The sequence below is a fragment of the Scatophagus argus genome, chromosome 17 (genome assembly GCF_020382885.2).
Source record: "Scatophagus argus isolate fScaArg1 chromosome 17, fScaArg1.pri, whole genome shotgun sequence".
NCBI lineage: Eukaryota > Metazoa > Chordata > Actinopteri > Scatophagidae > Scatophagus > Scatophagus argus.
The window spans coordinates 2,755,316-2,781,240 of NC_058509.1; the positions used below are offsets into that span (position 1 = coordinate 2,755,316).

At 45.0% G+C, this 25,925-nt stretch overlaps 1 protein-coding gene across 4 annotated transcripts in view; it reads left to right on the top strand.

Moving 5' to 3' along the window:
* Positions 1 to 25,925, top strand: part of col11a2 (collagen, type XI, alpha 2) — a 58,080-nt gene that overhangs the window by 28,731 nt on the left and 3,424 nt on the right. For 2 of the 4 annotated variants that reach the window (XM_046417352.1, XM_046417353.1), the window contains 62 exons: positions 444 to 654; positions 837 to 999; positions 1,104 to 1,226; positions 5,271 to 6,377; positions 7,742 to 7,858; positions 9,401 to 9,616; positions 10,612 to 10,665; positions 10,962 to 11,003; positions 11,197 to 11,259; positions 11,384 to 11,458; positions 11,687 to 11,773; positions 12,065 to 12,121; positions 12,268 to 12,321; positions 12,488 to 12,541; positions 12,684 to 12,737; positions 12,979 to 13,032; positions 13,188 to 13,241; positions 13,375 to 13,419; positions 13,822 to 13,875; positions 14,639 to 14,683; positions 14,790 to 14,843; positions 14,992 to 15,036; positions 15,366 to 15,419; positions 15,525 to 15,569; positions 15,711 to 15,764; positions 15,890 to 15,934; positions 16,128 to 16,181; positions 16,285 to 16,392; positions 17,009 to 17,062; positions 17,157 to 17,210; positions 17,436 to 17,480; positions 17,796 to 17,849; positions 18,161 to 18,205; positions 18,330 to 18,383; positions 18,529 to 18,582; positions 18,730 to 18,783; positions 18,949 to 19,146; positions 19,300 to 19,353; positions 19,575 to 19,682; positions 19,786 to 19,893; positions 20,014 to 20,067; positions 20,197 to 20,250; positions 20,637 to 20,744; positions 20,897 to 20,950; positions 21,054 to 21,107; positions 21,413 to 21,466; positions 21,562 to 21,615; positions 21,703 to 21,810; positions 21,910 to 21,963; positions 22,107 to 22,160; positions 22,251 to 22,304; positions 22,713 to 22,766; positions 22,964 to 23,071; positions 23,171 to 23,224; positions 23,411 to 23,572; positions 23,671 to 23,724; positions 23,864 to 23,899; positions 24,018 to 24,071; positions 24,152 to 24,437; positions 24,818 to 24,930; positions 25,351 to 25,419; positions 25,602 to 25,838. In XM_046417352.1, the coding sequence (XP_046273308.1) occupies positions 444 to 654; positions 837 to 999; positions 1,104 to 1,226; positions 5,271 to 6,377; positions 7,742 to 7,858; positions 9,401 to 9,616; positions 10,612 to 10,665; positions 10,962 to 11,003; positions 11,197 to 11,259; positions 11,384 to 11,458; positions 11,687 to 11,773; positions 12,065 to 12,121; positions 12,268 to 12,321; positions 12,488 to 12,541; positions 12,684 to 12,737; positions 12,979 to 13,032; positions 13,188 to 13,241; positions 13,375 to 13,419; positions 13,822 to 13,875; positions 14,639 to 14,683; positions 14,790 to 14,843; positions 14,992 to 15,036; positions 15,366 to 15,419; positions 15,525 to 15,569; positions 15,711 to 15,764; positions 15,890 to 15,934; positions 16,128 to 16,181; positions 16,285 to 16,392; positions 17,009 to 17,062; positions 17,157 to 17,210; positions 17,436 to 17,480; positions 17,796 to 17,849; positions 18,161 to 18,205; positions 18,330 to 18,383; positions 18,529 to 18,582; positions 18,730 to 18,783; positions 18,949 to 19,146; positions 19,300 to 19,353; positions 19,575 to 19,682; positions 19,786 to 19,893; positions 20,014 to 20,067; positions 20,197 to 20,250; positions 20,637 to 20,744; positions 20,897 to 20,950; positions 21,054 to 21,107; positions 21,413 to 21,466; positions 21,562 to 21,615; positions 21,703 to 21,810; positions 21,910 to 21,963; positions 22,107 to 22,160; positions 22,251 to 22,304; positions 22,713 to 22,766; positions 22,964 to 23,071; positions 23,171 to 23,224; positions 23,411 to 23,572; positions 23,671 to 23,724; positions 23,864 to 23,899; positions 24,018 to 24,071; positions 24,152 to 24,437; positions 24,818 to 24,930; positions 25,351 to 25,419; positions 25,602 to 25,838 (5,999 nt within the window). Of the gene's footprint in view, positions 1 to 443; positions 655 to 836; positions 1,000 to 1,103; positions 1,227 to 3,128; positions 3,243 to 5,270; positions 6,378 to 7,741; positions 7,859 to 9,400; positions 9,617 to 10,611; positions 10,666 to 10,961; positions 11,004 to 11,196; positions 11,260 to 11,383; positions 11,459 to 11,686; positions 11,774 to 12,064; positions 12,122 to 12,267; positions 12,322 to 12,487; positions 12,542 to 12,683; positions 12,738 to 12,978; positions 13,033 to 13,187; positions 13,242 to 13,374; positions 13,420 to 13,821; positions 13,876 to 14,638; positions 14,684 to 14,789; positions 14,844 to 14,991; positions 15,037 to 15,365; positions 15,420 to 15,524; positions 15,570 to 15,710; positions 15,765 to 15,889; positions 15,935 to 16,127; positions 16,182 to 16,284; positions 16,393 to 17,008; positions 17,063 to 17,156; positions 17,211 to 17,435; positions 17,481 to 17,795; positions 17,850 to 18,160; positions 18,206 to 18,329; positions 18,384 to 18,528; positions 18,583 to 18,729; positions 18,784 to 18,948; positions 19,147 to 19,299; positions 19,354 to 19,574; positions 19,683 to 19,785; positions 19,894 to 20,013; positions 20,068 to 20,196; positions 20,251 to 20,636; positions 20,745 to 20,896; positions 20,951 to 21,053; positions 21,108 to 21,412; positions 21,467 to 21,561; positions 21,616 to 21,702; positions 21,811 to 21,909; positions 21,964 to 22,106; positions 22,161 to 22,250; positions 22,305 to 22,712; positions 22,767 to 22,963; positions 23,072 to 23,170; positions 23,225 to 23,410; positions 23,573 to 23,670; positions 23,725 to 23,863; positions 23,900 to 24,017; positions 24,072 to 24,151; positions 24,438 to 24,817; positions 24,931 to 25,350; positions 25,420 to 25,601; positions 25,839 to 25,925 lie in introns of all 4 variants that reach the window. The other 2 variants (XM_046417354.1, XM_046417355.1) reach the window with 2 other exon arrangements.

A 25,925-nucleotide genomic window follows, 5' to 3' on the forward strand; every position in this document is an offset into this window, starting at 1 on the left:
AGCACTTATGTGGTTATAAAGGAATCCTCAAAAGTTGAAGCTGATTTTCGACTCATTTTCTGGGGTTTAGTCTTCCTTCTGCAGCTCTGCCCGCCTGTTATTACGTCTCCTCGTTATCTGTGTCAACTTCACATGTGGGATATATTCTGATATTCTGTAATCACTTGAGCCTGACACAAGATTTCAATCAATTAAAGCTCATCATTGGTGTTATTTTCACAATTTCATCTCCATTCTTGTCTGTTGCTTCCCCAAGCTGCCACTTGTTCGTCTGTCCTGCTTGAAACGTATTCCCTTTGCTTTTGATTTCTTTTGCTTCCTCTCCTTCCTGCCAGCTCAGTCTACACTCCTTTCGCCCTTTCTTTCTTAGCTGTGTTCATGACATAAGCCTTTTGTTATTTCATTGCCTCACTCCATCCGTTCATCCATTCCCTCGTCATTAGGTCGATTCCCAGAGAACTTCTCCATCATGGCTCTGGTCAAGGCTCAGGCTGGACTCCAGGCCTTCCTCCTCTCGATCTACAGCGAGCAGGGCATCCAGCAGCTGGGCATTGAAATGGGACGCTCCCCTGTTTTCCTGTACGAGGACCAGAACGGCAAGCCAGCCCCTGAGGACTACCCACTGTTCAGAGGCGTCAACCTGGCTGATGGCAAGTCAGTAACCAGCAACGACCAGTTTGTGACTGGCTGAGATGACACAGTTGATGAGTGGTTGTGCTTAGTGTGTGTGTCAGTGTTGACTGGAATAAATGTGATTTGTTTAATGTCCTTTTTAAGCGGGCCTTTCGGTCACAGCGCACATTTATTCGCCTTCGGTTCCTCCTTTTTGTCTCTAGGTGGCACCGCATCGCTTTCTCCGTTTCAAAGAAGAACGTGACTCTGCTGCTGGACTGCAAGAAGAAGATGACGCGTCCTCTGCCCCGCGGCAACAACGCAGAGGTCGACACCAACGGCATCACGGTGTTCGGAGCTCGTCTGCTCGATGAGGAGGTTTTCCAGGTGAGGGCCCTGATAAGCAAACTGTGCAGTGATTGGCTGATGACTGTGGGTGACATCTGCTGTCGCAGTAATAATAAATAAATCTGCTTTTCTCTTTTTCACAGGGAGACATCCAGCAACTGCTGATCGCCTCCAATCCCCAGGCTGCCTATGACTTCTGTGAACACTACAGCCCTGACTGTGACTCCCCACTGCCCAAGACCCAGGCTCAGGACCCCAACACATACGTGAGTAACACCAGAGCAACACGAGTTCATGCACACGTGTATGAAATCAAACTTTAATCCAACACTTTCTCAGAAAACCGTCACACAGGGTCCAGGAACCAGCCTTTATATTTCACTCACTCACTTCGTAGAAAGGCTACCTGCAGGATGACGTCTCAGTTACTCACACAAAGTAAATGCACACACACAAATCGTTCAGCACTTAGGAGACTTCTGAGTGTCATCCATTACTGAGCGTCTAACCCCACACTGTCAGCACTGTGTTCATACCACTCGTTCATAAGGCTCATCTGTGGCTCCGATAAAGCAGGCCCAAACTGAACCCGTGGACTTTGTTTTCCTTTCTGTAAGACGATTTACTTCAAGGGAGAAAACTATTAAGATATTCACTGGATCTGATTAGTCCAAGATTTCTTTTTGCAGCTGTTGTTTTTCCTTGAAATGAATCAGAAACACCCTGACATCACACACAGAAATGAACGAGACATACAAGGCAGCCACGATCCTTAAAGGTTCAATATGAGAATGCCAAATTCCCGGCTTTGCTTTTCTAAAAGATGTGGTCATGTGCACTGCAAAAAAGGTCCTTAAAAATTTATTCTGCCTGAAGTTTGGCACCTTCTTTCCACGTTTGCTTCACCTTCTTCCTATGAAATTAAAAAAAAATGCAAAGGCTGAAGAAAATCAGTGTGTTGAAATGTGATTGGTGTTAGGAAAGCTGCAGTACATGAGGACAGCCCTCGGGTTCAGTTTGGGTCATCTGATAAAGTCATCAAAGTGCTGCTCTTCCCTTCTGTCTTCCTCGCGCATCCTCATCCTCGTCATCATCAGCAGCAGTCTGTATCCATCCACTTTCCTCCTCACCTGCTCGGTCTGTGTAGCAAAGCAGAGGCGTTGTCGTACCTTTTCCATAAGCACACGTCTGAGAGTGGGCACATTTCCGTCGTTTCATCCCCTTTGTGTTGGACAAACGTGAGCTTCACTTGTCACAGCAGTGGATTAGTTGTCACTTCTTTCTGCTCTGCTGCAGTGGAACACAGAAAGGTAGGGGAAAGAGGATGATACAAGGCAACATCGGCGTCTTTACCCGCTTTTTTCCCCGTGGATCGAAAGAAAGAGAACTTGTTCAGAAGATAAAGTCCAATTCTGATTGGTTCTATGGTTAAATTACAGAGAGATGAAAGGATCTGGCATGAAGATGGCTTAAGGTGGAGCCTCTTTGCTTACTGAGACTGGTTCATTCTAAGCTTTGCAAGCTCTCCCTCATTGTTTTTCTTACCCTGACATTTGGGAGCTGACGGCTCCTCGACACCAGCTGCGTCACAGAGCCTAAGTAGTGAGTGATTTTCATCTGCATTCATCCATCCAAAGTACATGACGTGTGTTTTATAAGCCTGCATGTCGGATCAGTCGGTACACATTGTGTCAGTCACTGTGCGGAGCTCCAACACTTTGCGTCCCAAACCCTGTCATGTTGATGCTGTTGAAATGACTGCTTTCTGAATGAATAGAAATCACTGCGGTTTTATTCATTGGCTTCACCCGTTGCTTTATTGATTTTATTTTTTCGCTGTTTTCTCATTCATCAAGGTCGTCTGTGTTTTGATTTGTCAGCATTGATATCATTTAACCAGCGACGCAGACTCCTTCTGATGAATGCAAAAATAAAACATTTGCGTTTTGTTTTTATCTCCTCTGCTGTCTCTCGCTGTCTTTCCCCTCTTGCTGCGTCACCCCACATTCACCCGTTTTCTTCCTCACCTTTTGTTTATCCCTCCGTGTCCTCTGTGACCCGTGTTCGCCTCCCTTTGGAAATCCACTCCACCCCCTCGTCATGCATTCCTCTTGCTTTCATGCACCTTCCTCCCCTCTGCCAATCCACTCCCCCCCCACCTCTCTCAGTACTTTGATGAGGAGCAGGATGACCATGAATACCCCTATTATTATGAGGAAACAACAGGCGTCCCCTCCTCCTCTGCGTCCCCCTCTGCCCAACCTGGGGCCCCCAGCCGACAGGTAAAGAGGGTGCGAGAGAGACGGGAAACACAAGCAGGGTTTGTGGAAGGGAAGGAGAATGAGAGAGAGAGGTATTAAAGCAGAAATGGCTGAATTCATAATCTAGGTTTAGCTCGCCGAATATATGAGCGTCCATTAAATTTACATTTTCTAAAATGTTTACATTTCCTATATGCCTCTCTCATCCCTCATCACTCCGTACCACCATACTCCTTTGTTTAATTCACATTTCACTTTTTCTTTTACATCGACTCACACCATCTCCGTCACACAGGAAGACCTTTGCTTCGTGTCATTATTTTTTCTTTTTTGTTTTGTCCTCATGTCACATACATGTTGTCATATATATATGTGTGTGTGTGTGTGTGTGTGCACGTGTGCGTGTGTGTTCAGAGGTGACCAAGTGGGGGCACTAGGGTGGTGTAGCTGCAGCTGTGTTGTTATTCACACATGCACGATTTACCTTCTTCACACATCCTGTTCAAGCAAAAACTGAACCGAAATAGAGTGAGGACCTTTTGAGAATTTAAAGAGAGCAGGTTCATGTGGTTCGTGTTCTCAGGACATAATACACTGTGTAAGGACAAACATGAAAGTTTTATCACAAGGTAAACAGCCTGTGACTGTAGCCCTCTGAAAGCAATATTATTACTGATTTATGGATCTGCTGACCATCAAACTAACGGACTACATGATGACTGTTGTTGCTTTGTCTCTGATAACAAACTGAGCATGTGCAAAAGACGAGTTGGCACAGGAAACACCTTTTCTTAAACTCATCTCGATCAAAACAGTCAAGACAGACAAGTTTCTAATCACAGAATATCATAATTAAACTAACTTTCAAATGCGTTCCTGTGAGTGTTTTCGTTTTCTGCCACTCCTTGCACAGTCGTTTGTGATAAACCCCACCCATTCGGTTTCACAATTGATTTGATTTGCAGCACTGTGTGACCAGGGCATGCGTCTGTATTGTCTTGTTACTTGCATGATTTCTTATTTGTCTTGGAGGATGTCACCGCATGCACCTACTGCACTTCATCAGTCTTCATACCAGTTTGTTTTCCTGTTAACATGGGAATATCAATGCACATGAATTTTTTTCTTGATATTTGCATCCGTGGTTGTACCTCTGACCTTTGTATGCCATACATGACTCACATGTATGCCACAGTCTGTCTCCTTTAGGTCTGTTTGTGTTCTGTGTTGCATATATGAGGAATTTGTATTCGCGATGACGGCCTGTTTGTCCCTTCACACTATATTTGGGTGAAACTTTGTCAGTTTATTTACAGTGTTAAGTTGCATGTATTTTCACTATAGCAGCATGAGAAGTCAGAATTAATTATGTCCTGTTGTTTGCATTTTGTGGTTTAATGTGACTAACATGCTTTTGTATGCTGGCCTGGCATTCGTGCTCCTTCTTTTGCATGGCTTTAACAGCAGTAACCTTCTCTGTGTGTGAGCACAGCAGTTCAGTGCATCAGTGATGAGTATGTGTGTGTGTGTATGTGTGTGTGTGTGTGTCTGTACAGTGTGTGTGTTCAGCACCAGCTTTACCTGACCAGTACCCTCAGTGCCTCTGCCAAACCACAGGCTCCAGTTAATATTAGTACAAAGATGCTGCTTTGTCATTTAATATTGGGAATGGCATTACTGGAGAGACCAGCAAAAATAAAATAAAATAAAATCACTTAATATAAAATTTCTGAAAATGTGGATTTTGAAGTTGTTTATGTACTGATATTTTTACTGTTTTAAAGCATGGTGCATTAATCCTCTGCTGTATCCAGTAATGCCTGTACAGTCTCAGTAAATCATCCAAGCCTTGGCCATCTTTATGTCATTGTTTCTCAAAACATCCACTCTTGTCTTTCTCTCTCCTTCTGTCCATCCCTTGTTTGTGTTTTTCATCCCCCTCCCAACCCTTCCATTATCACTGTCTTCCTCCACTTTATCTCCCTGTCTTTGTCAATATGCACTTTTACATACCAAACATCTCAACCAAACAATAATCACGGATATTAGAAGAAGGCCGTCAATGGAAAATCAACCCCCACTAAATCTACCCATGTCAAAGCAAAACCCACACCAGCTAAGCCAGCCAAGACTGGGTCATACAAACTTGTAGTGAAGCCGCCTCTTCCCACCAAAGCAGCAAAATCTTCCACAGTCAAGCTATCCAAAGCCAAGCCCACTGCAGTCGAGATCTTTTTGTCTAAGATCAAACCGACAGCAGCAGCTAAGTCTAAGCTCACAGTTTCCTCAGCTAAGAACGGCAACGGTAATTCAGCTGCACAGAAGAAAGCCAACAACAATGGCAATGGGAAAGTAGTTGTGACAAAAACAAATGGCAATGGCAAAGCTGATGCCAAGCCTACAGCTCAGGCCAAAGTGAATGGAAATGGCAACGGCAAGGTTGTAGTTGAGAAGAAAATCAGTGGAGCTGGACAAGTCACTATTGTGTCTAAGGTCAATGGAAATGGCAAAACTTCAGCAGAGAAGAAAGCCAATGGAAATAGCAAAACCACCATTGAGATTAAAGAGGTTAAAGTCAAAGTTAACGGCAAAGCTGAGAATAAAGTCAATGGTGAAGCTAAGGCTAATGGCAATGGCAAAGTTATTACTGTGGTAGAAAAGAAAGTCATCACTAATGGAGCTGCAAATCAGGCGAGAATTGAAACCACTACAAAATCAAAGACTGACAAAGTTGTTAAAGTAGAAAAGACTGTGGTCACTGCAGCTAAAGCAGCTGCCAAAGTAGAAGCTGCCAAGGCACCTAAACCCACAAAAGCATCAAAACCTGAACCTACAAAAGCGGCAAAGGCTGTGGCCACCAAAGCTGCAGCAGAGAAAATACAAGTCACCAAAGTCAAAACTGTGGTCACCAAAATCCCTCTGGTCAAATCAACAGTGAGCAAAGTCGTGAAAAATGTCGTCGAAAATGTTTCCATCCTGAAGAAAGCATCTTCAACATCTTCCCCTGTGCGGCCCACTCCACCCCGACCCACGAAATCCAAGACAGTGGTGGACATTAATATCAAATCCCATCACAAACCTTTCCCACCCTTTGGCAAGACTGCGCTGAGTGGAACTGCCCTGCCAGCGAAGAAAATTACCAACGGTTATCAACAGGTACAACAGGAGGGCCCATGTTCGGGTCGGAAAGGCCAGAGTGGTATGTCCCGTCTGTCCCAACTGGCTGTCAGGTCTTTCCACCATCCAGGGTCTGCAACAAATGTTTTACAGTTTTTGATTCTCCTTCATGAATAGTTTAATCGCTCAGCAGACGAGTGGCAGTAAAATTTTGAGGTAAATCCTTGATGGTGGTCAGTCTGGTCTTCAGACTGGAAGTCGGTTCATACCACACTGAGCGCCTTCGCCCCTGTTCATATATCATATGATCTTCATGATCACCCCAACTTCTCCATATGATATGATACAGCGGTGCACATTGCAGCATGGCTAATCGTACAGTTTCATTGTTCTTTACTTTACTTCATACTCCTGCCCTCAAGCTGCTGAAACTGGATCTCAGAACCTGAATACACTCCAGCACTCTCTTTCTTTTCGAGGGGCACCATTAACGTACCGGTCAAATGAATGAGCATGGGTTGCTATGGCACACAAAACTAAACCTGAGAAAACACAAATACTATCACATTCTGTACACGAACCACACAACAAAACTCCCCTGTCACCCCGATATTCTTTCTCTCTTTTGTCCTTTAAGTACCTGTGTTTTCTCTCTGACACCTGTTTCCCTGTCTGTGGATTTATTTTGTATCAAATATGAATGAAGCAGCCTCACAGAAACTAAAAAGCTAAGTTTAAGTGTGCTTTCATTAGACATTCGACATTAGACATTTCATTTTAACGCAATGTAAAGTCCACTGTGAAGCTGACGTGCTTCAAAGTAGAGACGTTCACGAGACGTTCACGAGGTTCACGGACACTAATGTGTTCGGGAAATTTCATGACCGTTATGTTGATGTAGCTGAGTTATGTTTCTGTGAGGCTGTTGATTGGGGTTGTCTCTCTGTTTTCTGGTCTTGGGTGGCACTAGACATCCCAAAGCATCAAGTCGTGATGTTTTCAGTTTCAGGGATGGATAGACACTCTGAGTCCTGCTTCCAGTAAGAGCAGACTTAACCCTTTCATGAGTCTTGGCTTTGTGAGCTTGAAAAAGCAAAAAAATTGTTTGACAAGACAATAAAAAGAAATTTCAGCAAAGTAGTCTCAATGACTCCCTAAATCTTGCATATGGCAACATTTATAGTTACTGAGATTCTGAAACTAGCTGAAATCTCTTTTTTAAAATTAGAGTTGCCAATAAAATTTCCTTTGCCTTTGGCAACCACAATTTTATGACATTGTTCCATTTTCTTCTCTTAACTCATCATCACTTACAAGCAGACTTTGAACTAACCGACGCTCTTCCGATCAAATCTGCTTACCTCCTCCCTGCTCCCCCAATTCCTGTCAACTTGACCAATCAGGATGTAGACACTGAATATTCCGAGGCTGGCCACACCCCTACAGAGACTGACTATTACTATGAGGAGGTCCCAGTGCCAGACGGTGAGGTGATTGGACAAGAAGAGACCCCTTTACAGGTAAAAAGAAAACTGCACACCGATCAATGACACAGATCAAGAGGATCAGTCAAAGAGGACCAATGGAATAGATTAGCCTCAAAGACAACACACATTTGAATTCAACTTTAGATCTCGAAATAGATTTGCTTGATTTTTGCTCAAAAGTTACGGGTTAGACAGCAGACTCCCATCACCAAAGGAAGGAGACAGCGTAACACCTGTGTGGTGGTGAGCCCAGTCTTTGTAGTTTAACCAAGTAGTCACAGCTCTGTTTCTTTCTTCCTCTAACCACACGTCGATGTTTTGTTGGCGCCGACGCCACGTGACAAGACATAAAAGAAACGCTTTTTGCAAAGAGAATGCACCATATTTATCTGCTCGTATCATCAGACATTTTTATGTGGCTCCCCTTTTCCCTAACAACAAGATTCATTTTTTTGTTCTCATCTCAAGGTCCTTGATTGATCAGATTGTGATCTTGACATAAGAGCAAAAGTCTTGTGAAAAAGGGATCTACACAGGAATATTTGATATACAATTTTAACCGAGGGAAGGTGAATATAATGCATTCTTGTCTGAGAGAAAAATCTAACAGAACTAAAGAATACAGCAGTTGTGCTGTGGCTTAATGTACAGCCCCAAACTATCAGAATCAGAGAATGAGATTCTCGTCATTCTGATCTATTTCTCATGTCTCAGTAATCCATAGTGTCGTCATTACAATTTATCTGTATTAGCTGCCTTTGTTGACTTTGTTTTCTGATTTTGATGCTAAAAATATTTTTGTTGTTCTCTGTTTCGATGAGGAATGTGTCAAGTATATTTTAGGAACATGTGTTCATAATTCACAAATTGTATGGTAGAGCTTCATGTGTATTTGCTTTTTCAGTGACTGATTTTTAATATAACGGTACAACATAATCCCACTGGATTCATATGTTTTTAAAACTCACATGGTAAGTAAAATAGAAAATAGCATAGTTTCTGCTTTGCATAGCACAGCACATAGCAGCAGCTTGTTTCCACAAAGTGCTTCGTATCAGTTCTGTGTGTTTAGAGACAATAGAAGCGTGACTTTGATATCAAAAGTCTTGTCTTCTCTCATTTTGTCCCAAGCTTACAGTGTCAGTTAATATATTTAGACGATGGCAGGAGACGTCATTTGGTTACAGGTCATCACACGGGAACTGATGGGGATACGCTTTAGTGGAAACACGTACTGTTATAAGCTGAACAGGATGAACCTGCTAATCCACAGTTCACCTAAAGAAAAACCCCTCCTGATGGACTAATAGAGTCCTCACAGTCTGCCAGCTGTTTTTGTTTTCTGTCCATGTCAGTGTTTATTTCCACGAGGTAAGACTCACTTCTTTCAATATACACCCCCCCCACCCTGTTGTTTCATTCCATATTTCTCTTTCTCTTAACTAACATTTCCCCCATCGCACATACCTCTCTCTTCTCCTTTCACTGTTCCTTCTTTCTCTTGTATCTTTACTTTCCTTTGCTTCACTCTTCCTCTCCGTCTATCCCATCGTGGCTCTGATAAACCCAATCCAGCCCCAGGTGGAGCCAGTGCTGGTGGGAGAGGAGGTAGATGCCACCAAGGCAGGCGGTGAGGGCGAGGAGGTCTTCACTGAGGAGTATGTGACTGGGGACGTGGGCCTTAAGGAATACGACTATTCCTACAGGGACTACAGTGAGCCATTACATGAGACTGGAGAGGTCGATGCCAACATGGGCCCTGCCCTGTCCGCTGTGACAGACGAGGGAGGCGTAAGTCGCTTTGCTTCACAGGCAAAAAGAAATCAGTTTCAACCAACTCTGAGTGCTCGTCTTAATCAAATTGTTTTCAGTGTCTTCTCAAATGACTTGATTGAGCTTGCTGTGCCGCCTCTCAAAGGTCATTATGGAGGGACGTCAGTTATTTTGGGGTGTTTGTTTTTATCACTTGGGGAGCTTGTGACCTTCTTGTTTGTGGTGGCAGCTTTGAACACACGTGGGATTGTAGAAAACACTGCCTGGAAGACTGGGATGGAGTTACCTTCACTTTAACACAGATGTGTAACACAAATGCTGCTACTTTGACCACAGTTAACCTTTCAGAATTGACCTTAAAAATGAAACGTCACTCTTTAGATTCATTTTAGGTACTGGCTATTAACACCTGCTTTAGTTTAGGGTGATAAGTTTTATGCCACGCAAGCTCATTCAGTCAAAGAGAAACCTGTATTTGAAATCACTTCAAATACTGTAAGGACCCCACATCAGTGGTTGAAATGGGTTTTATTAATGAGCAACTGAGGAACCCAGGAACAGTAGCTGTTACTGTGGTAAGAAGCAACGTGCAGTAACTTGGAGTACAACACACACTGCATAAAGAGGCATTTGAAAGTGCAGCAGCAACCAAACTGGTGCATCTTTTCATTTCTGAATGCCCTTTATGTCAGTGTATGACTTCAGTTAGTGCCGCTAAGCCCAGAGGGTCCTCTGTACCCGCGTAATGGACCGACAGTTTGGAGGGCCACTGAAACATCAGTACTTAATCACAAGCAAAACAGGTTTCCATTTTATCGCTCTGTAGAAGTGTCTGATATAAACCAACGTGGGTGTCTTTGTGTGAGTGTGCATCCTGTTGTCTGAATGCATCCAGCCAAAGCCCAGCGGTCTGTCACAGGCCGAGTGTGTGTGTTTTCTTCACTGTGTGTGTGTGTGTGAGTACCTCCATACTGACTACGCTGTCTTGTTGGCTACATGTGTGTTTTCCTCAGGCTGCTGTCAGAGGCCAGAAAGGGGAGAAAGGAGAACCTGCTGTCCTGGAGCCTGTGAGTTGCTGATTGTCTTTAAGCAGCTTTACCTGAGCAGGTGTATTTAAATGAAAGTTGCCTGCTCCGTGACAGAGCGGGAAAGCTTCCCCGTATCACATTTTCCAGAAGCTCCAGGGGTTTGTGTCAGCAACTTTCTAGTCATAATGTCACTGTTCTGTGCTGAAGGCAGCTTTTCATCGTTCATGTACTGAATCCAAAGTCAGGGTAGATTTATCACATCAGTTTGAGGAAACTCATTTTCTCACGTTTTGTCTTCCTGCATATCATTTTTGACTTTATTTTGGCTTTTGCAGGGCATGCTGATTGAAGGGCCCCCAGGACCTGAGGGACCTGCTGTGAGTAAACAACGATTTTATTTACCTCTAACTAATTTACAGCCCGTCACACCTCTCTGTTGCACTGATTAGTAACATCATTTATTGAACGTCATGTTTGGGATGTTCTGATGCAGTAATCAAACTGCACCTGACTGGGACAATGAAGAGCTCACTGAGTCTGTAATCTGATGTTACCTTCCTCTTCCTTCAGGGTCCTACTGGCCCCCCTGGCTCCTCTGGACCTCCTGGCTCTGTCGGTGACCCTGGTGAGAGGGTGAGTGTTTCACTTCATCCCCACAGGTGCAGCTTTGCAGGGACATTATTGGTCATTGCAGATGTCCTTTGAGTTCACTCTGCTTGAACCTGCCAGCTCAGCCATCTGTCTGTCCGTCCTGCAGGGCCCCCCTGGTAAGCCTGGTCTTCCTGGAGCTGATGGCATCCCAGGACCTCCTGGAACCTCAGTCATGCTGCCTGTGAGTCACCCTTAACGTTTGATGCTTTATTAGAAATGGATGCTCTCTTTAACACTTTTGAGTTGGAGGTTCCTCACTGATCGCATCTACAAACAATAAACCTGCCACCGTGTTTTTGATTTGTTTGTTGGTGTGTTTTTATTAGTTCAGTAACGTGTTCAGTTGATGCTACAGTGGCCTGTCGTTCATTAGGCACCGTCTGAATACTTGTTTCTTTTCTCTTGGCAGTTCCGTTTTGGTCAGAGTGGAGGCGATAAGGGTCCAGTAGTTTCTGCACAGGAAGCCCAGGCGGCGGCCATCTTGTCTCAGGCCAGAGTCAGTCATCACTTTTACTTCACATTTCTACCTGTTTGTCTTAGGATCACATGGAGTCTCGACGTTTACCAACATCATGACTGACTTGTGTCGTTGATGTATAGTAACATGTATGATTTGGTGTACATGAGCCTTTCTTTGCATCTTTTCTGACATTAGAACAGAATGTTGAGCAACATATGACACACAACAAAAAGGACACACAGATTTTTTTACTACACCAACATCACAAGCAACACAAGCAGCCGTGTGCCTCCATCATCACTGATTTTGTGACGTTGTTGTCTCCAGATGGCTCTGAAAGGACCTCCTGGACCAATGGGATTCACTGGACGCCCTGGACCCCTGGTAGGCTATCTGTGATTTGGACTCTTACATGTTCAAGAGTTGTTGATTTTGTTCTTATAATAATCCTTTAAGCTTTTGTTTGTTGAGGGAAGCAAAAGGACAGCTAGTTTGGGTGATGATGGTGATGATCATTCTGTCTGTTTCAGGGAAATCCAGGAAGTCCTGGTCTGAAGGGAGAGCACGGAGACCCCGGCCCTCAGGTAAAGACATTTTGTGGGTCATACCTGAACTCTGACCTCAAATCAAAATCAAATCATTTCAGTACTTTTTCAAACTATGTGATGTATTTAATAATACAGTCAGAACTGAACTCACATCATTACATAACTTATCACGTTATTCACAGACATCTAATTGATTTTTCAGGGCATCAGGGGAGCCCAGGGTGTGATGGGACCTCCAGGCAAAGCAGGAAGAAGAGTGAGTATAAAATAACAGTTGGCTTATCTTTTGACCGCCTTTTCATTTGTTTATGGCTGGTTTGGTCCAGACAGCACATGAGTGTTGTCTCATATTCAGTGACACTTTAAAACATGCTCGTCCTCTGCTTGTGTCCTAACAGGGCCGTGCTGGAGCTGATGGTGCCCGGGGAATGCCAGGAGAGTCGGGACCCAAGGTATCCTCTCCCCTTCATGAAAACTTGTGTCAAAATAAACTCTGTTGGCTTATGGGTATCTGCTGTTTGTAGCTGAACCTGGCAGACAACAGCTCACCTTATATGCATTTCAAACAGACCTGAACTGTGATGTCTCCTCTGAAGTCTTGAGATGCTTGTAGTTCCATTCTTGTGTTTGGCAGCTTTTACTTGGACTTGAATGCAGTAAAAAGACAATACCTTATCTGTGTGTCCCTCTCAGGGCGACCGTGGCTTTGACGGACTTCCTGGTTTGCCCGGTGACAAAGGACACAGGGTGAGACAAAAAGCACAATCACGATCAAAATGTTGCGGACACTTCACACAGTGGCAGCACAAACATGCATTGATTTTGAATACGCACAAGAACTTTAGTAGTTCAAGTAGTTTTTTCTGGTCCCTCACTCCTCTCTTTTCCTTTCTCCCCCCCAGGGTGACACAGGAATCATGGGACCCCCAGGATCTCAAGGGGAGGACGGAGAGAGGGTACGAAGACCTGAGAAGAGAATATGAAATAATTCCAGACGCTAGTCAAGACATCCATCACTGTGTCGCTTCCTTTACTGCCAATAGTCAGCATCTTTCCATCCTTGCTGTTTCTCTCTGTGTGTCTCTGCAGGGAGACGACGGAGACGTTGGACCCAGGGGACTCCCAGGTGAACCAGTGAGTGTTTCCATGACAACGCAGCTGATTTTAAATCTCTTCTTCTTCTCTGTTCCTGTGTCACTTACACCCCGCCACCCACCTCATGTCTGTCATGAACGACATCCCTGACATACACCTGTGTGTGCACCTGTTGCACTGCTCTCACCATCACTGCGCTGTAGTGCAGTGATGGTGAGGCAGGACATGCAGACAGGTGTTGTTAGCACACAGGTGTATTAACAGGATGTTCAGGATGTAAACTAAACATTCGGTTGCAAAAGTTGTGAGTGACTTACTAGATTTGATTTAGTTAATAAAACAATACAACACGCACTCAAGTAGCCACTTTATTAGATATACCTGTACAGTTACTTACTGATCTTGGCTTGTGTGTGTGTGTGTGTGTGTGTGTGTGTGTAGGGACCTCGTGGTTTGCTCGGACCTAAAGGTCCTCCTGGAATCCCTGGACCTCCTGTGAGTAAACACAACTTCACAACACATTGTGCTGCTGTTATTGTGGCTGCGTTGTTTTGTCCCTCCGTGACCACACTGAACGCCCACAGCACCTCCTGAGACAACACCCTGTGACTTGATATAAAGACGGAGAGATCCAGTCGTCTAAAATTGAACGTGTAATACTCCCACAGTCACCTCAAAACAAAACCAAGACCAGGATTCAGGCAGCCAAGTTCCATGCATCCATTTGACACTCGTATGTTTATATGTACTCCAGTTGTTTTGCCTCAAAAAGGACTGTGCTGGTTTAGTGCTGCACTGTAACGCTGCCTGACTCTCAGTGTCACCTGTATTACCCATAATGCACCAGCAGTTCAGTCAGAGATTCGCATGTGTTATGCTAGTAGCCTCAAGCAGAAGTGAGAAGCATGCTGCACAGGTGTGGTTAGCTCAGGTGTTTCTGGCTCTTCACCCCCACATCTTTTCATTTTCAAACTTTTCACCCACACACCCAACCAGAGCGCCACCTGTGGCCCCAAAGGGCTTTATACAACTGTTTTCCCTCAAGATATTTGTGTGCAATATTGGTGGAACTCCCCTTTAAGCTGCAGTGCCTGCTCGTTCACACAAATCCAAATATTATATAATATGTAGTGAGTAGTGAGCAGCCTTCACCTCAGTGAATAAATGATTAGTTTTGAGTTGTTATTCACTGTGTGAAGGGTGGACATCAGTTTTGTTCAGAATTCCATTCATCTGTTCATCCTCTCTTTCTCCTCAGGGTGTGCGAGGAAATGACGGACCTCACGGGCCCAAAGGAAACTTGGTGAGTGTCACTAAGTAGCCCAAAAGTCTATGATATGATCTTCCTCATCTGTTCTGCCGTTTGCTTTGCATTCAACATCACGTTATCTCCTGTTTCTGTCTCTAAGGGTCCCCAAGGAGAGCCAGGACCTCCAGGTCAGCAGGGAATCCCGGGTACTCAGGTGAGACGGCGGACAGGTGGCCGGTGTCACGAACATTAACTCTCACTCAGTGATTGTGTGCTGCAGAACGAAAGCAAATGCAAAGAGTGATGTTGAGAGTGTATACTCATTCTGTACGTTGAAAATATGTTGTTTTTATTTATTTCAGGGAATGCCAGGACCTCAGGGAGCTCTTGGACCCCCAGGAGAGAAAGTAAGAAAAAGTTCCTCTGCATTCAAAGCACAGATTCAGGCCTGGATAAACTTGTTGATTTTACTCATTAAATAAATGAAGAGGACATGTAGATGCATCCTCAGTTTGTTTTATTTCTTGTATAAAAAGCAGGATTGAAAGCATTTAGCAGAGATTTACTTCATCCGTGTGATTCATGTGTTTGTGTTGGTCAAAAAGTGCGTGTCAGCTCAGTAGTCACACAGTTTTTAACATAAGTTATTCTTCTTATGGCAGTCAGCCATAAGTTTGAGGTGTATTACCAGCAGCCTGTGGACTCTCACTCATCACCACTTTGTCTTCCCCATCAGGGTCCCACAGGAAAACCAGGACTGCCAGGAATGCCTGGAGCAGACGGTCCTCCTGTATGTTTGTCTCTTAATTATTTTCTTTTTTTTACCATTAAAACTGAATTAAGTTGAGTCCACCCAACACTGGATGTTCTTAAACTCTCTGTCTTCCTTTCTCAGGGTCACCCAGGAAAGGAGGGGCCTTCTGGCACCAAAGGAAACCAGGTGGGTGTCAGCCCCCCTCAGCCCCCCACAGCACCTCCATCTCACTCCACCAATTAAATGTGACTCCTAACAAGAGAAACTTAACTGTAAGTTACTGAGTGTGTGTTGTAAACTCGTCCTTCTTTCTTTGACCCTGTCCAGGGTCCCAGCGGTCCCCAGGGAGCTATTGGCTATCCTGGCCCTCGTGGCATCAAGGTCAGTACAGTCGGCCTTTAGAAGTCAGTTTATTGATTGTGAGGCCATTTTCTGACTAACGCAAGACTCAATAGATAAAAAATCCTCAGCACATCAATGTGTGTGTGTGTCATCTTTGATTGCAGGGAGGTCAGGGAATTCGCGGACTGAAGGGCCACAAGGGAGAGAAGGTGAGTGATTTTTTTACAGTTTTGATATTTCCAAATTTTACATGACTCAGGAAACACTGTCTCTTAAACCACTTGGTGAAAACGTGTTCATTTTCAGTTCAGTCAGTAACAGCTCCCACCAGCAAAATGAACAAAAACAGGCCTCAGTCTAAAAGGATTTAAAATAAAATAAAGATGTTGTTTTTGTTTCTAGGGTGAAGATGGTTTCCCTGGAATTAAGGGAGATTTTGGTGTCAAGGGAGAGAGGGTAAGATCACTTCAATAATCCTCTCAATCGTATGTTCTCTGAGTTATTGATCTGTTCGTATTGATGCACTGATTGGTCCTTTCGCCTTGTGTCCTCCTCACAGGGTGAGATTGGAGTATCAGGACCCAGAGGAGAGGATGGTCCAGAGGGGCCTAAAGGTCGTGTCGGACCCCCTGGTGAGGTTGGACCAATTGGACTTGTTGGAGAGAAGGTACATCCTGTTTAATCAGATCAACGCGACATGATTGGCTCTTAGTAGCATGAGCTGGTTACTGATATTCTGGTATCATTTTCAGATTTGTGTGTTACTCATCACAGTGAAAGTCAGCTGACGCAGGATTTCAAGCTTTTCCATATAATTCACACATTCACACAAATTTAATGAGCTGTTTCCCATTTTCTTAGAGTAATGCTTCCTGTTTGACAGTGTGTTGTGCTGCCCTCTTGTGGTTATACATGTATATGCACTTGAATGGAAAATGACATTTAAACATTTGTAGTGGAATCATAATATTTTAAAATTATATTCCAGGTATATTTGAATTGTTTTAATTTTCACACAAACATTCTAATTTTCTGTTGTATTTTTGTGTTTGTTTTTATCCAGAAATTTCTGGGGTAGAGTTTTTGCAAGATATTTTGCCTTTAATTTTATGAGATGTTCATGTTAACTGTTCTCACTTGCTCTTCATCCTCTGGCATGTGTTTCAGAGTTTAAACAAATCATCATCACAATATGAATTGTAACAAGCTAATAATATTTAAACATAATTACGGATGTTATGACCTGTTTAATGACGATTAGCAATGTTGTCGTGTGATTTCAGGGTAAACTTGGTGTACCTGGACTTCCTGGATATCCTGGAAGACAAGGACCCAAGGTAAGAGAACACGTCATCGCTGCCTCATTTGTTCATCCTGGCCTGAGTTTGGTGAGAAACACTGCTGATGCTGAGGTGATGATTTGCTTTTTAGGGATCTCTCGGATTCCCAGGATTCCCTGGTGCAAACGGCGAGAAGGGAACAAGGGTGAGTGGACGGCTCACTTCAGCTCCTCAAGGCTTTAAACGATTAGTGATCAGAGCCGTGATCACGTGAGATCGACTTTGTCAAAAGATGTTTTTGAATATTATTCACACACAGAAAAGCCAGACTGTTGGATCCTGTAGATTGTTTCACAGTCAGTGATTTAGTCAATAAAGAACAGTTAATTAGTTAATTTCTTTCTGACTGATTTGTTTGTTTGTTTTTCAGGGTCTTACAGGCAAATCAGGACCAAGAGGACAAAGAGGACCAACGGTACCGTTTCACATTCAGTCACTGATTCTTCCAGTCAGTTTGTGAAAGCTGTTGAGCACAAACGGACAAAAAACTGTCACTTTTTTGTTTGCTCACAGTCGGGTTGACCTGCGACAGGTGTCACTGCTGGGTGTGTTTGGGTGTGGTCACACATGTGCTTTGCTGCACCTTTAAACGCCCATTCATCACCCAGCAGTGATGATTTCATACGACTTCCTTTAAATGATCAGTTTAACATCAAATAGCATTCCTGTTGCAGAGTCTGCGACTGATGAGGGCTTTTCACTGATTACGTTCACTGTTTGTGTCCATCAGGGCCCCAGAGGACAGAGAGGACCGAGAGGGGCCACTGGGAAACCAGGAGCGAAGGTTTGTCCACACAGGGAATTTAGCCAAAGCTTATGGACGAAGTGCGTCCACACGTGTGCTGTTAGGACGATTACTGATGATCACCTACGTATTGATTATTACACATTCACACTGATGGAAAAGAAACTTCGAAGCTGAGGAACTCAAACAAGCTCACATTTTGAATTTGACATCCAGCAGTTTAAATAAAGGCATGACACAGCGTTTTCTCAGTTCAGACAAAATACTTCAGCAAACAATTCATTATATTATATTAAAGAACAAAAGTTTGTGAAACTGGATTTATTGAAATGTGCTGTGCTGCCCTTTAGGGAACTTCAGGAAGCGACGGCCCTTCTGGTCCACCTGGAGAGAGGGTGAGTGCTTCGTGTACAAGTCCTGCTGGGTGGCACATTGTCAGAGCTGACTTTCAAGACACTGAATGTGTCCTTTGGGTATTCTTATATGTTCTTATTATATCACATTATCTTGTCTCAACAGGGATTGCCCGGACCTCAGGGAGCCAATGGTTTCCCCGGACCAAAGGGACCTCCTGTAAGAAAATGCTTCCATACCAGTTTTTCACAAACTTGTAATTGTAGATTGTAAATTTTGGTGCTTTAATCCAGCGCAGTCTTGGCTTTCATGGACCCTCTTGCTTGTAGGCACAGCTTTCTTAATTCATATATGATCCTCACAGGGACCACCAGGAAAGGATGGACTGCCAGGACACCCTGGACAGAGAGGAGAAGTTGTAAGTTGTGATGATTTGTTCGGATTGTGACGAATGTAATGCAAACAGCTGAGTCATTCATTACACACATTGTGATGCATCTTAACAGTAGAAACGAGGCTGAAGAAGGTTTGTTTATTTTGTGTTCACTGAATCTCTCTCCTCCAGGGGTTCCAAGGTAAAATGGGTCCACCTGGGCCTCCTGGAGTCGTTGGACCTCAAGTGAGTTTTCCAGATCCTGGTGCAGAGTTTTCTCATTATTGATGCAGCACATCACATCATTTTTCACAACACAACCTCCTTATCTTTCATTATTGTTTCCCCATCACTCCATTCTCACCTTCTTTGCATTTGCGCTTTATTTCCTGTCCGTCTCCCTCCTCCCAGGGCCCATCAGGAGAGACCGGCCCCATGGGCGAGCGCGGCCACCCCGGCCCTCCAGGTCCACCTGGAGAGCAGGGACTTTCTGGTCCCTCAGGAAAGGAGGGTACCAAAGGAGACCCTGGACCCCCTGGAGGCCCTGGTAAAGACGGACCCCCAGGACTGAGAGGCTTCCCTGGTGAGAGAGGACTGCCTGGAACCCCTGTGAGTATAACCAAAAGAAATACTGCACAGATCGAGCTGCCAGTTGTTTTTGATCTTATACTGACAGCAGTATGTTTACCTCGGCATGAATGTGTAAAGCAGAGGTGAGGTGGAAAAATCAACCAGCTAATCCCTTCTTGCCTTTTCTTTCAGGGTGGTGGAGGACTGAAGGGAAGTGAAGGACCTGCCGGACCTCCTGGACCTGCTGTATGTCTCAAACAATATGAAAAGTTCATTTTCAAACCAAATTCCAGCTTAAGATTGAGGAAAAAGTAGTACTAGTAGTCTCGTCTAGTTAGCCGTCTCAGTTTAACAAAGGCCTTAAGTTCTAAATACATCATTTGTATTTGTTATTGGCTGGAATTCATATTGTGGGTCTGAATGAATCTGCTGTAATCCGTGCTGTCTATGGTATTGTGCCTTTCTAGGGGTCTCCTGGTGAGAGGGGACAATCTGGTACTGCTGGGCCTGTTGGACCCCCTGGCAGACCAGGTCCTCAGGGGCCTCCTGGACCTGCTGGAGAGAAGGGAGTTCCTGTGAGTGTTGAGGAGAATTTAGTCCCTGAAGTGTCTAACGATAATGTCCATGGAGACAAAGAAGAGCTATTGATTCTAATCTTGTTTTTTTTATCCTGTCAAGGGTGAGAAAGGCCCGATTGGCCCGGCAGGTCGCGATGGCGTGCAGGGTCCTGTGGGTCTGCCTGGCCCTGCTGGCCCAGCCGGAGTGCCTGGAGAGGACGGAGACAAGGCCAGTAGCACTAAGCAACAGTCCTCATACCGACATGTCCTTTTAAGTGTCTCATTATCCTTTTCAGAGCTTCGTCTTGAAGTTAATTCGCCTTAACGTGATGTTTGTTTGTCAATGCAGGGAGAGGTTGGAGAACACGGTCAGAAGGGAGGCAAAGGAGCCAAAGGAGAGCAAGTGGGTGACGCTAACTCGCCTCAGCTCACGTCACTTAAAACTGTCCCACGATGCCGTTTCTCTGTTCATCACTGATGTTTTCTTGTTTTGCTCCTTGTTTGTGTCCTCGTCTTTTCTTTTTGCTGGTAGGGTCCTCCTGGTCCTCCTGGGCCAATGGGTCCCGTTGGTCAACCTGGTGCTGCTGTAAGTGCAAACTTTCACTCTCTGAAGACGAAATGAGACAGTTTTCACCTCTGTTTGGTTGAACTTGTTCCTGACTGTGTGAACTTGGTTCTAGTTGAGTTTCCAGGTGGCGTCTCAGACACACTCAAACTCACTTTGTTCATTCCAGCCAGAATCTAAAATGACTAACAGGCTGAGAATTTTCACAGGAAAGCTGTTGTTGTGTTGTGTTATACTTAAGTAACAAGGACTGTAAATTTAAATTTTGTTATATTGTTATTCTAACAATTGTGGTCGTGGTTATTCAGTCACTGTTGAAAACATTCAGTTAAATGAGGTCAGTGTTATCAGCCATCTTCTTTTCTCTCCTGACTTTGGTTTCTGGTTTCTGGTCCTCTGTGGTGCAGGGTGCTGATGGAGAGCTCGGACCGAGAGGTCAGCAGGGGCCTTTTGGAGCTAAAGGTGATGAAGGAACCAGAGGATTCCCAGGAGCCCCGGGACCCATCGGACTGCAGGTAAAATAAAAACTACTTGAGAGGCAAATCCGCTCAAATTTTTATTAAATTTCTATTTTATACTTCGATACAAATATTTAGATGATGTTTTTAGTCACGCTCGTGTGCTGAGTTGCTGAGTTAAACTTAAATTCTTCACCTCCGACCTGCAGGGGTTGCCAGGACCACCAGGTGAGAAGGGAGAGACGGGAGACGTTGGACCTCTGGTGAGCTTCAGAAATATTAATCGTCATGACTGCATAAGTGACTGATTTTATCATAATCGAACCATAAGTACTGATTAAAGTGTGAGCCTCTTTGTGTTTCCAGGGTCCTCCAGGCCCTCCAGGACCTCGTGGCCCTGCTGGACCCAACGGTGCTGACGTGAGTGTTCACAGCTCTTATTTATAAAGCGACGATATGTCATCTACGGGAGCTGTTGTAGAGCAGTTACTGTGCTGTTCCCGCTCTGACTGTCAGTGGTTTCATGTCACCACACTGCTGCGGTTTGTTTGTTAGGAATGTTGTTCAAAAAGATTCTATCGAGAGACATTTAATAGGCTGAAAGTGTGATTTAACAAGTTATTGTCAGGTAGGTGAGTAAAAAGGAAAATTAATTTTTACAGCATTTGCTGATAATAACCATGAATTTGAAAAGTTTGTTTGAATTGTTTTGTTGTGTTTTTTAGGGTCCTCAAGGTCCTCCCGGTGGTTTGGGTAATCCTGGACCTCTTGGAGAGAAGGTGCAGAGATTGAAGCAATATTTCTCTCACAAACTTGACAGAATTAATCTTACCTTTAACTTGGGGACTAAAAGCGATACTGATCTTCTCCACAGGGAGAGCCCGGGGAGCCCGGACCACCTGGAATCGGAGGGGAGCCCGGAAAGAAGGTGAGCGCCTGACCCGAACACCTTGCAGGTTTCCTTTGCTGACCGCTTCACAACATCCATGAGTTAAATCTGCACTCGTGTTAACAGGGTCCTCGTGGAGAGCGTGGAGAGAAGGGAGAGGCTGGACAACCTGGAACTTCTGGACCTCCTGGAGGACGAGGAGGACCTGGAGATGATGGACCCAAAGGAAACCCTGTATGACACCCGAAATGCAACGCTCACAAGCATTTCTCTTATATTTATTGCCATGAATTACGATGATTAAGATGATTTTTTTTCTGTCACCAACTTCAGGGTCCTGTTGGTTTCCCTGGTGATCCTGGTCCCCCTGGTGAGGTTGGACCCAGAGTGAGTATCCATTTTTAGACACCATATCAGTCATGTATTGTGTCAGATTTCAAAGCCGTGTTGGAGGTCCCTGCCAGCACTTCACTGTCAGCTTTTCAAATGTTGCCTTGAACTGCCACTAGCCCTGATCTGCTTTGCTTCAGGGTCAAGATGGCGCCAAGGGAGAGAGAGGAGAAGATGGCGAACCAGGAGAATCTGTAAGTCAAAAGATGCAACAATGCAGATATGTGAAGTGTTAGAAAAATACTGCCGTGTCCTCAGTCTTCTCCCTTGTCCTCTTACTGCAGGGCTCCCCTGGACCTCCTGGAGAGAACGGACCTCCTGGCCCCCTAGGAAAGAGGGTAAGGTCTCCGTCCTCATTGGACAGGCACTTGGTCATATCAGGGGGTCTTATTCCTGAACATCGACAGCATGGTGGCAGTCATGAATCATGCATCCTTTCTGTTTCTCTTCTCCAATTTCACTGGCTAATGCGATTTTTGTGTTGTGAAGCAGTGGACAAGAGCTAAAGGTAAATAAAGGTTAGAGGTCGTAGCATAAAACCGGTTTCACTAAGTCATCCAGTCATAAGGAGAAGTGCAGGACCAGCCAGACTCCAATAACAAATAAATTCTTCAGTGTCAGAGAGTGAGCTTCATCGGATGTACGGGTCAATGACATAATCTAGTGACTGTCTTTCATGCTATAGACTTGATGAAATTACAGGATATATTATATTTTGTGTTTGTTAATGTGCTGTTATCTGCCAGGGCCCCGCCGGAACCAGAGGACCAGAGGGACGTCAGGGGGAGAAGGGAACTAAGGTGAGTCCAGAGCTCGTCGGTACATTTTTCAACTCCCTGTGGTTGTGCATAGATAATGTTAAGCCTAATGATCCATACTTTTATTCTGAAAAACTTTGGAAAACTGAGAATGTTAAGCAAGCAAATGGCACAATTCGTACTGCTACATGACTGTTAAAAACATTTTTAATCATGATTCTCATCGTTATCCCTCACAGGGAGACCCAGGTGCTGTCGGCCCTCCAGGAAAAACTGGCCCTGTGGGCCCTCAGGGTCCCCCAGGAAAACCAGGAACAGAAGGTCTCAGAGGACTCCCGGGATCAGTGGTCAGTAAAGATGAGTGACATGAGATTTATTTATGTGATTTGTTGTGTGGCGTGTTGGACGACCACCTCCTGCTGAATGTGTTTCTAACTGTGTTTCAGGGTGAGCAAGGATCTCCAGGAGCTGCAGGACAGAAAGGACCACCTGGACCTATCGTAAGACCACACTGCCTTTGAGTTTCAGTTATACATCTGCTGTGTGCTGCACAGTTTTTTCCTTTTCTTCTAGTCCTCATATGTTCTCCTCTCCTCTCTTCCACCTTCTGTTTTTCATGGTCCATGTCTCCTCCTGCACCTCCTCACTGTCGTCCTCCTCTCCTTTTGCTTCTTCTAACCCGGCAGGGACCTGCTGGTTTGCCTGGTCTGCGTGGAGACCCCGGTGCCAAGGGAGAGAAGGGACACCCAGGTCTTATCGGTCTCATTGGACCCCCAGGAGAGCAGGGAGAGAAGGGAGACAGAGGTCTGCCCGGGCCTCAGGGATCCCCTGGCTCAAAAGGAGAGACTGTAAGACTGAGCTCTTTCACATGTGCTGGAGAGAGACCGCTCAACCAGGATGTGTGAGAACTGTTCTCACGTTAAACGTGTTTTGTGTTTTCTTAAAGGGAATGTCTGGAGGCACCGGACCCCTTGGCCCTGCTGGTCCTCCTGGTCTGCCTGTGAGTACCTTATCAGCACACCATCTCACTTTCTTCTTCCTCTTGGCTCAGTTTGCCAATTTCTGAGCACCTCAGAAATTAGTGACAGCAGCTGAAGGATGGACGCCATCTTTAAACTAAAGCCTCATGTCTCTTACAGGGTCCTCAAGGTATCAAAGGAGCTAAGGGTTCTTCTGTGAGTACACTTTGAGAGTGTTTGAACCACTAAAAACCAAATGAAATTGTTCATGAAAAAGGCTTTCACTCGGATCTGACCCAGTAATGCTTCTTGAATCTTTCCCTGCTGCGATTAGGGAGGAGCTGGTCCAAAGGGAGAAAAGGGTGTACAAGGACTTCCTGGGCCTCCTGTAAGTATCTCATCTTTCTCTGCTCACTCTATGCACCTCACTGGTGATTGTCAGTTAACTGATCCAAATGTGCTTGCCAGGGTCCACCGGGCGAGGTCATTCAGCCCCTGCCCATCCAGAGGAGTCCCAAGTCCAAACGCTCCATCGACGCCAGCCAGCTGCTCCCCGAGAGCGACCCTGACATGCCTGCATCCGACGCCGCCGGCACTGAGTTCCTGATGGGCAGTGAAGGCATGGAAGAAATCTTCGGCTCTCTCAACTCACTTCGACAGGAGATCGAGACCATGCGTTTCCCTCTGGGCACCCAAGACAGCCCCGCCCGCACCTGCCAAGACCTGCACCTCAGCCAGCCAGACCTCAAAGACGGTGAGGAAATTAACCCAAAAATTAACGTGCCTGCTGCTCAGGGTCATGAGCCCTCTGCCGGGTCCTGGTCCAGATGTTGCTGTCATCCTTGTCGTCTCAGCATGTGGATGATGCTGAACAATGCATTTCTTTAATGAAATTAGATTAGATTCAACTTTATTGTCATTACTCGTGTACAAGTACAATGCAACGAAATGCAGTAACTGATCTGTGCAAACTAAACACATCCCCTCGCCAATATAACGACTGTGATAACTGAAGTGTTTAAATAAAAGAAAATGAAACCACAGACGTGTCTTTGTAAAGCACGAGCAGAGTCCCACAGGTTTTATGTTTTGGTTTTTTCCTACCTTGTTTTGTCTCTCTGTCGCCCTCTGCAGGAGAGTACTGGATTGACCCCAACCAGGGCTGCTCCAGAGACTCCTTCAAGGTCTTCTGTAATTTCACTAACGGAGCAGAGACGTGTCTGTACCCCAGCAAGAGCATCAACACGGTCAGTCCACCAACTCACTGACAAATCTCCTTAAATCCTGTTAAACAAAATCCCTCAACACTGACTTCCTGTGTGCACGCAAGACATCCATGAATATAAATCCCATAGGACGATGCATTTGGTTGTGTAAAAAGGTGGCAGCACCAATCATTGTTGGCAAAGGTCTGCAGTCTCTGATTGTTCACATTTTTAGAAACTAATATCCCAAATGCAGAGATTATTTTCTCACATTTCTAATCAAACTAATAAGATCTCAGTGCCATAACAGTTAAGAACGACTTTGTCCAGGTTGGTGTAAAAAGAGTCAAAAAGTCATTTTCTTGACACAAGATGTTTTATGTCTGTATTTACTTATTTGACATAACATTTGAGACTAAATGTGTTGACTGTAATACGCGATGTGAACGATTCTGCTGGCAGGTGAAGATGAGCTCCTGGAACAAAGAGACCCCAGGATCCTGGTACAGTCACTTTGCCACGGGTAGTAAGGTTAGTAGTCCTCTGAGGACTCACAAAAACGTCTCACGTCACAGTTTTTAGTTTATGTTTAGCTTTAGTTTTGTCATCATCTCGTCCTCTTTATGTGCATCCCGCCCTTTCGCTCCTCATGATTTTACTCTTCCTCCAAATCCCATCCCGTCACCTCGTCTTCACACTCCTCCTCCACCCAGTTCTCCTACGTGGACACTAACGGCGAGCCCATCGGCGTGGTCCAGCTGGGCTTCCTGCGTCTCCTGAGCGTCCAGGCCCGCCAGAACCTCACCTACCACTGCCACCGCTCGGTGGCCTGGGCCGACCGGAGCGCCAAGAACAGCTACGACAGGGCGCTGCACCTCAGGGCCGCCAACGAGGAGGAGCTGAGCTACGAGACCAACCCTTACATCAAAGCCCTGGTCGACGGCTGCTCTGTGAGTCCACGCACAAGTCGCTGAGTTTTTAGCAAGAATTATGACACACACTCATTTTGTTTCTGATTTCTCACACGTCTCGCTCTG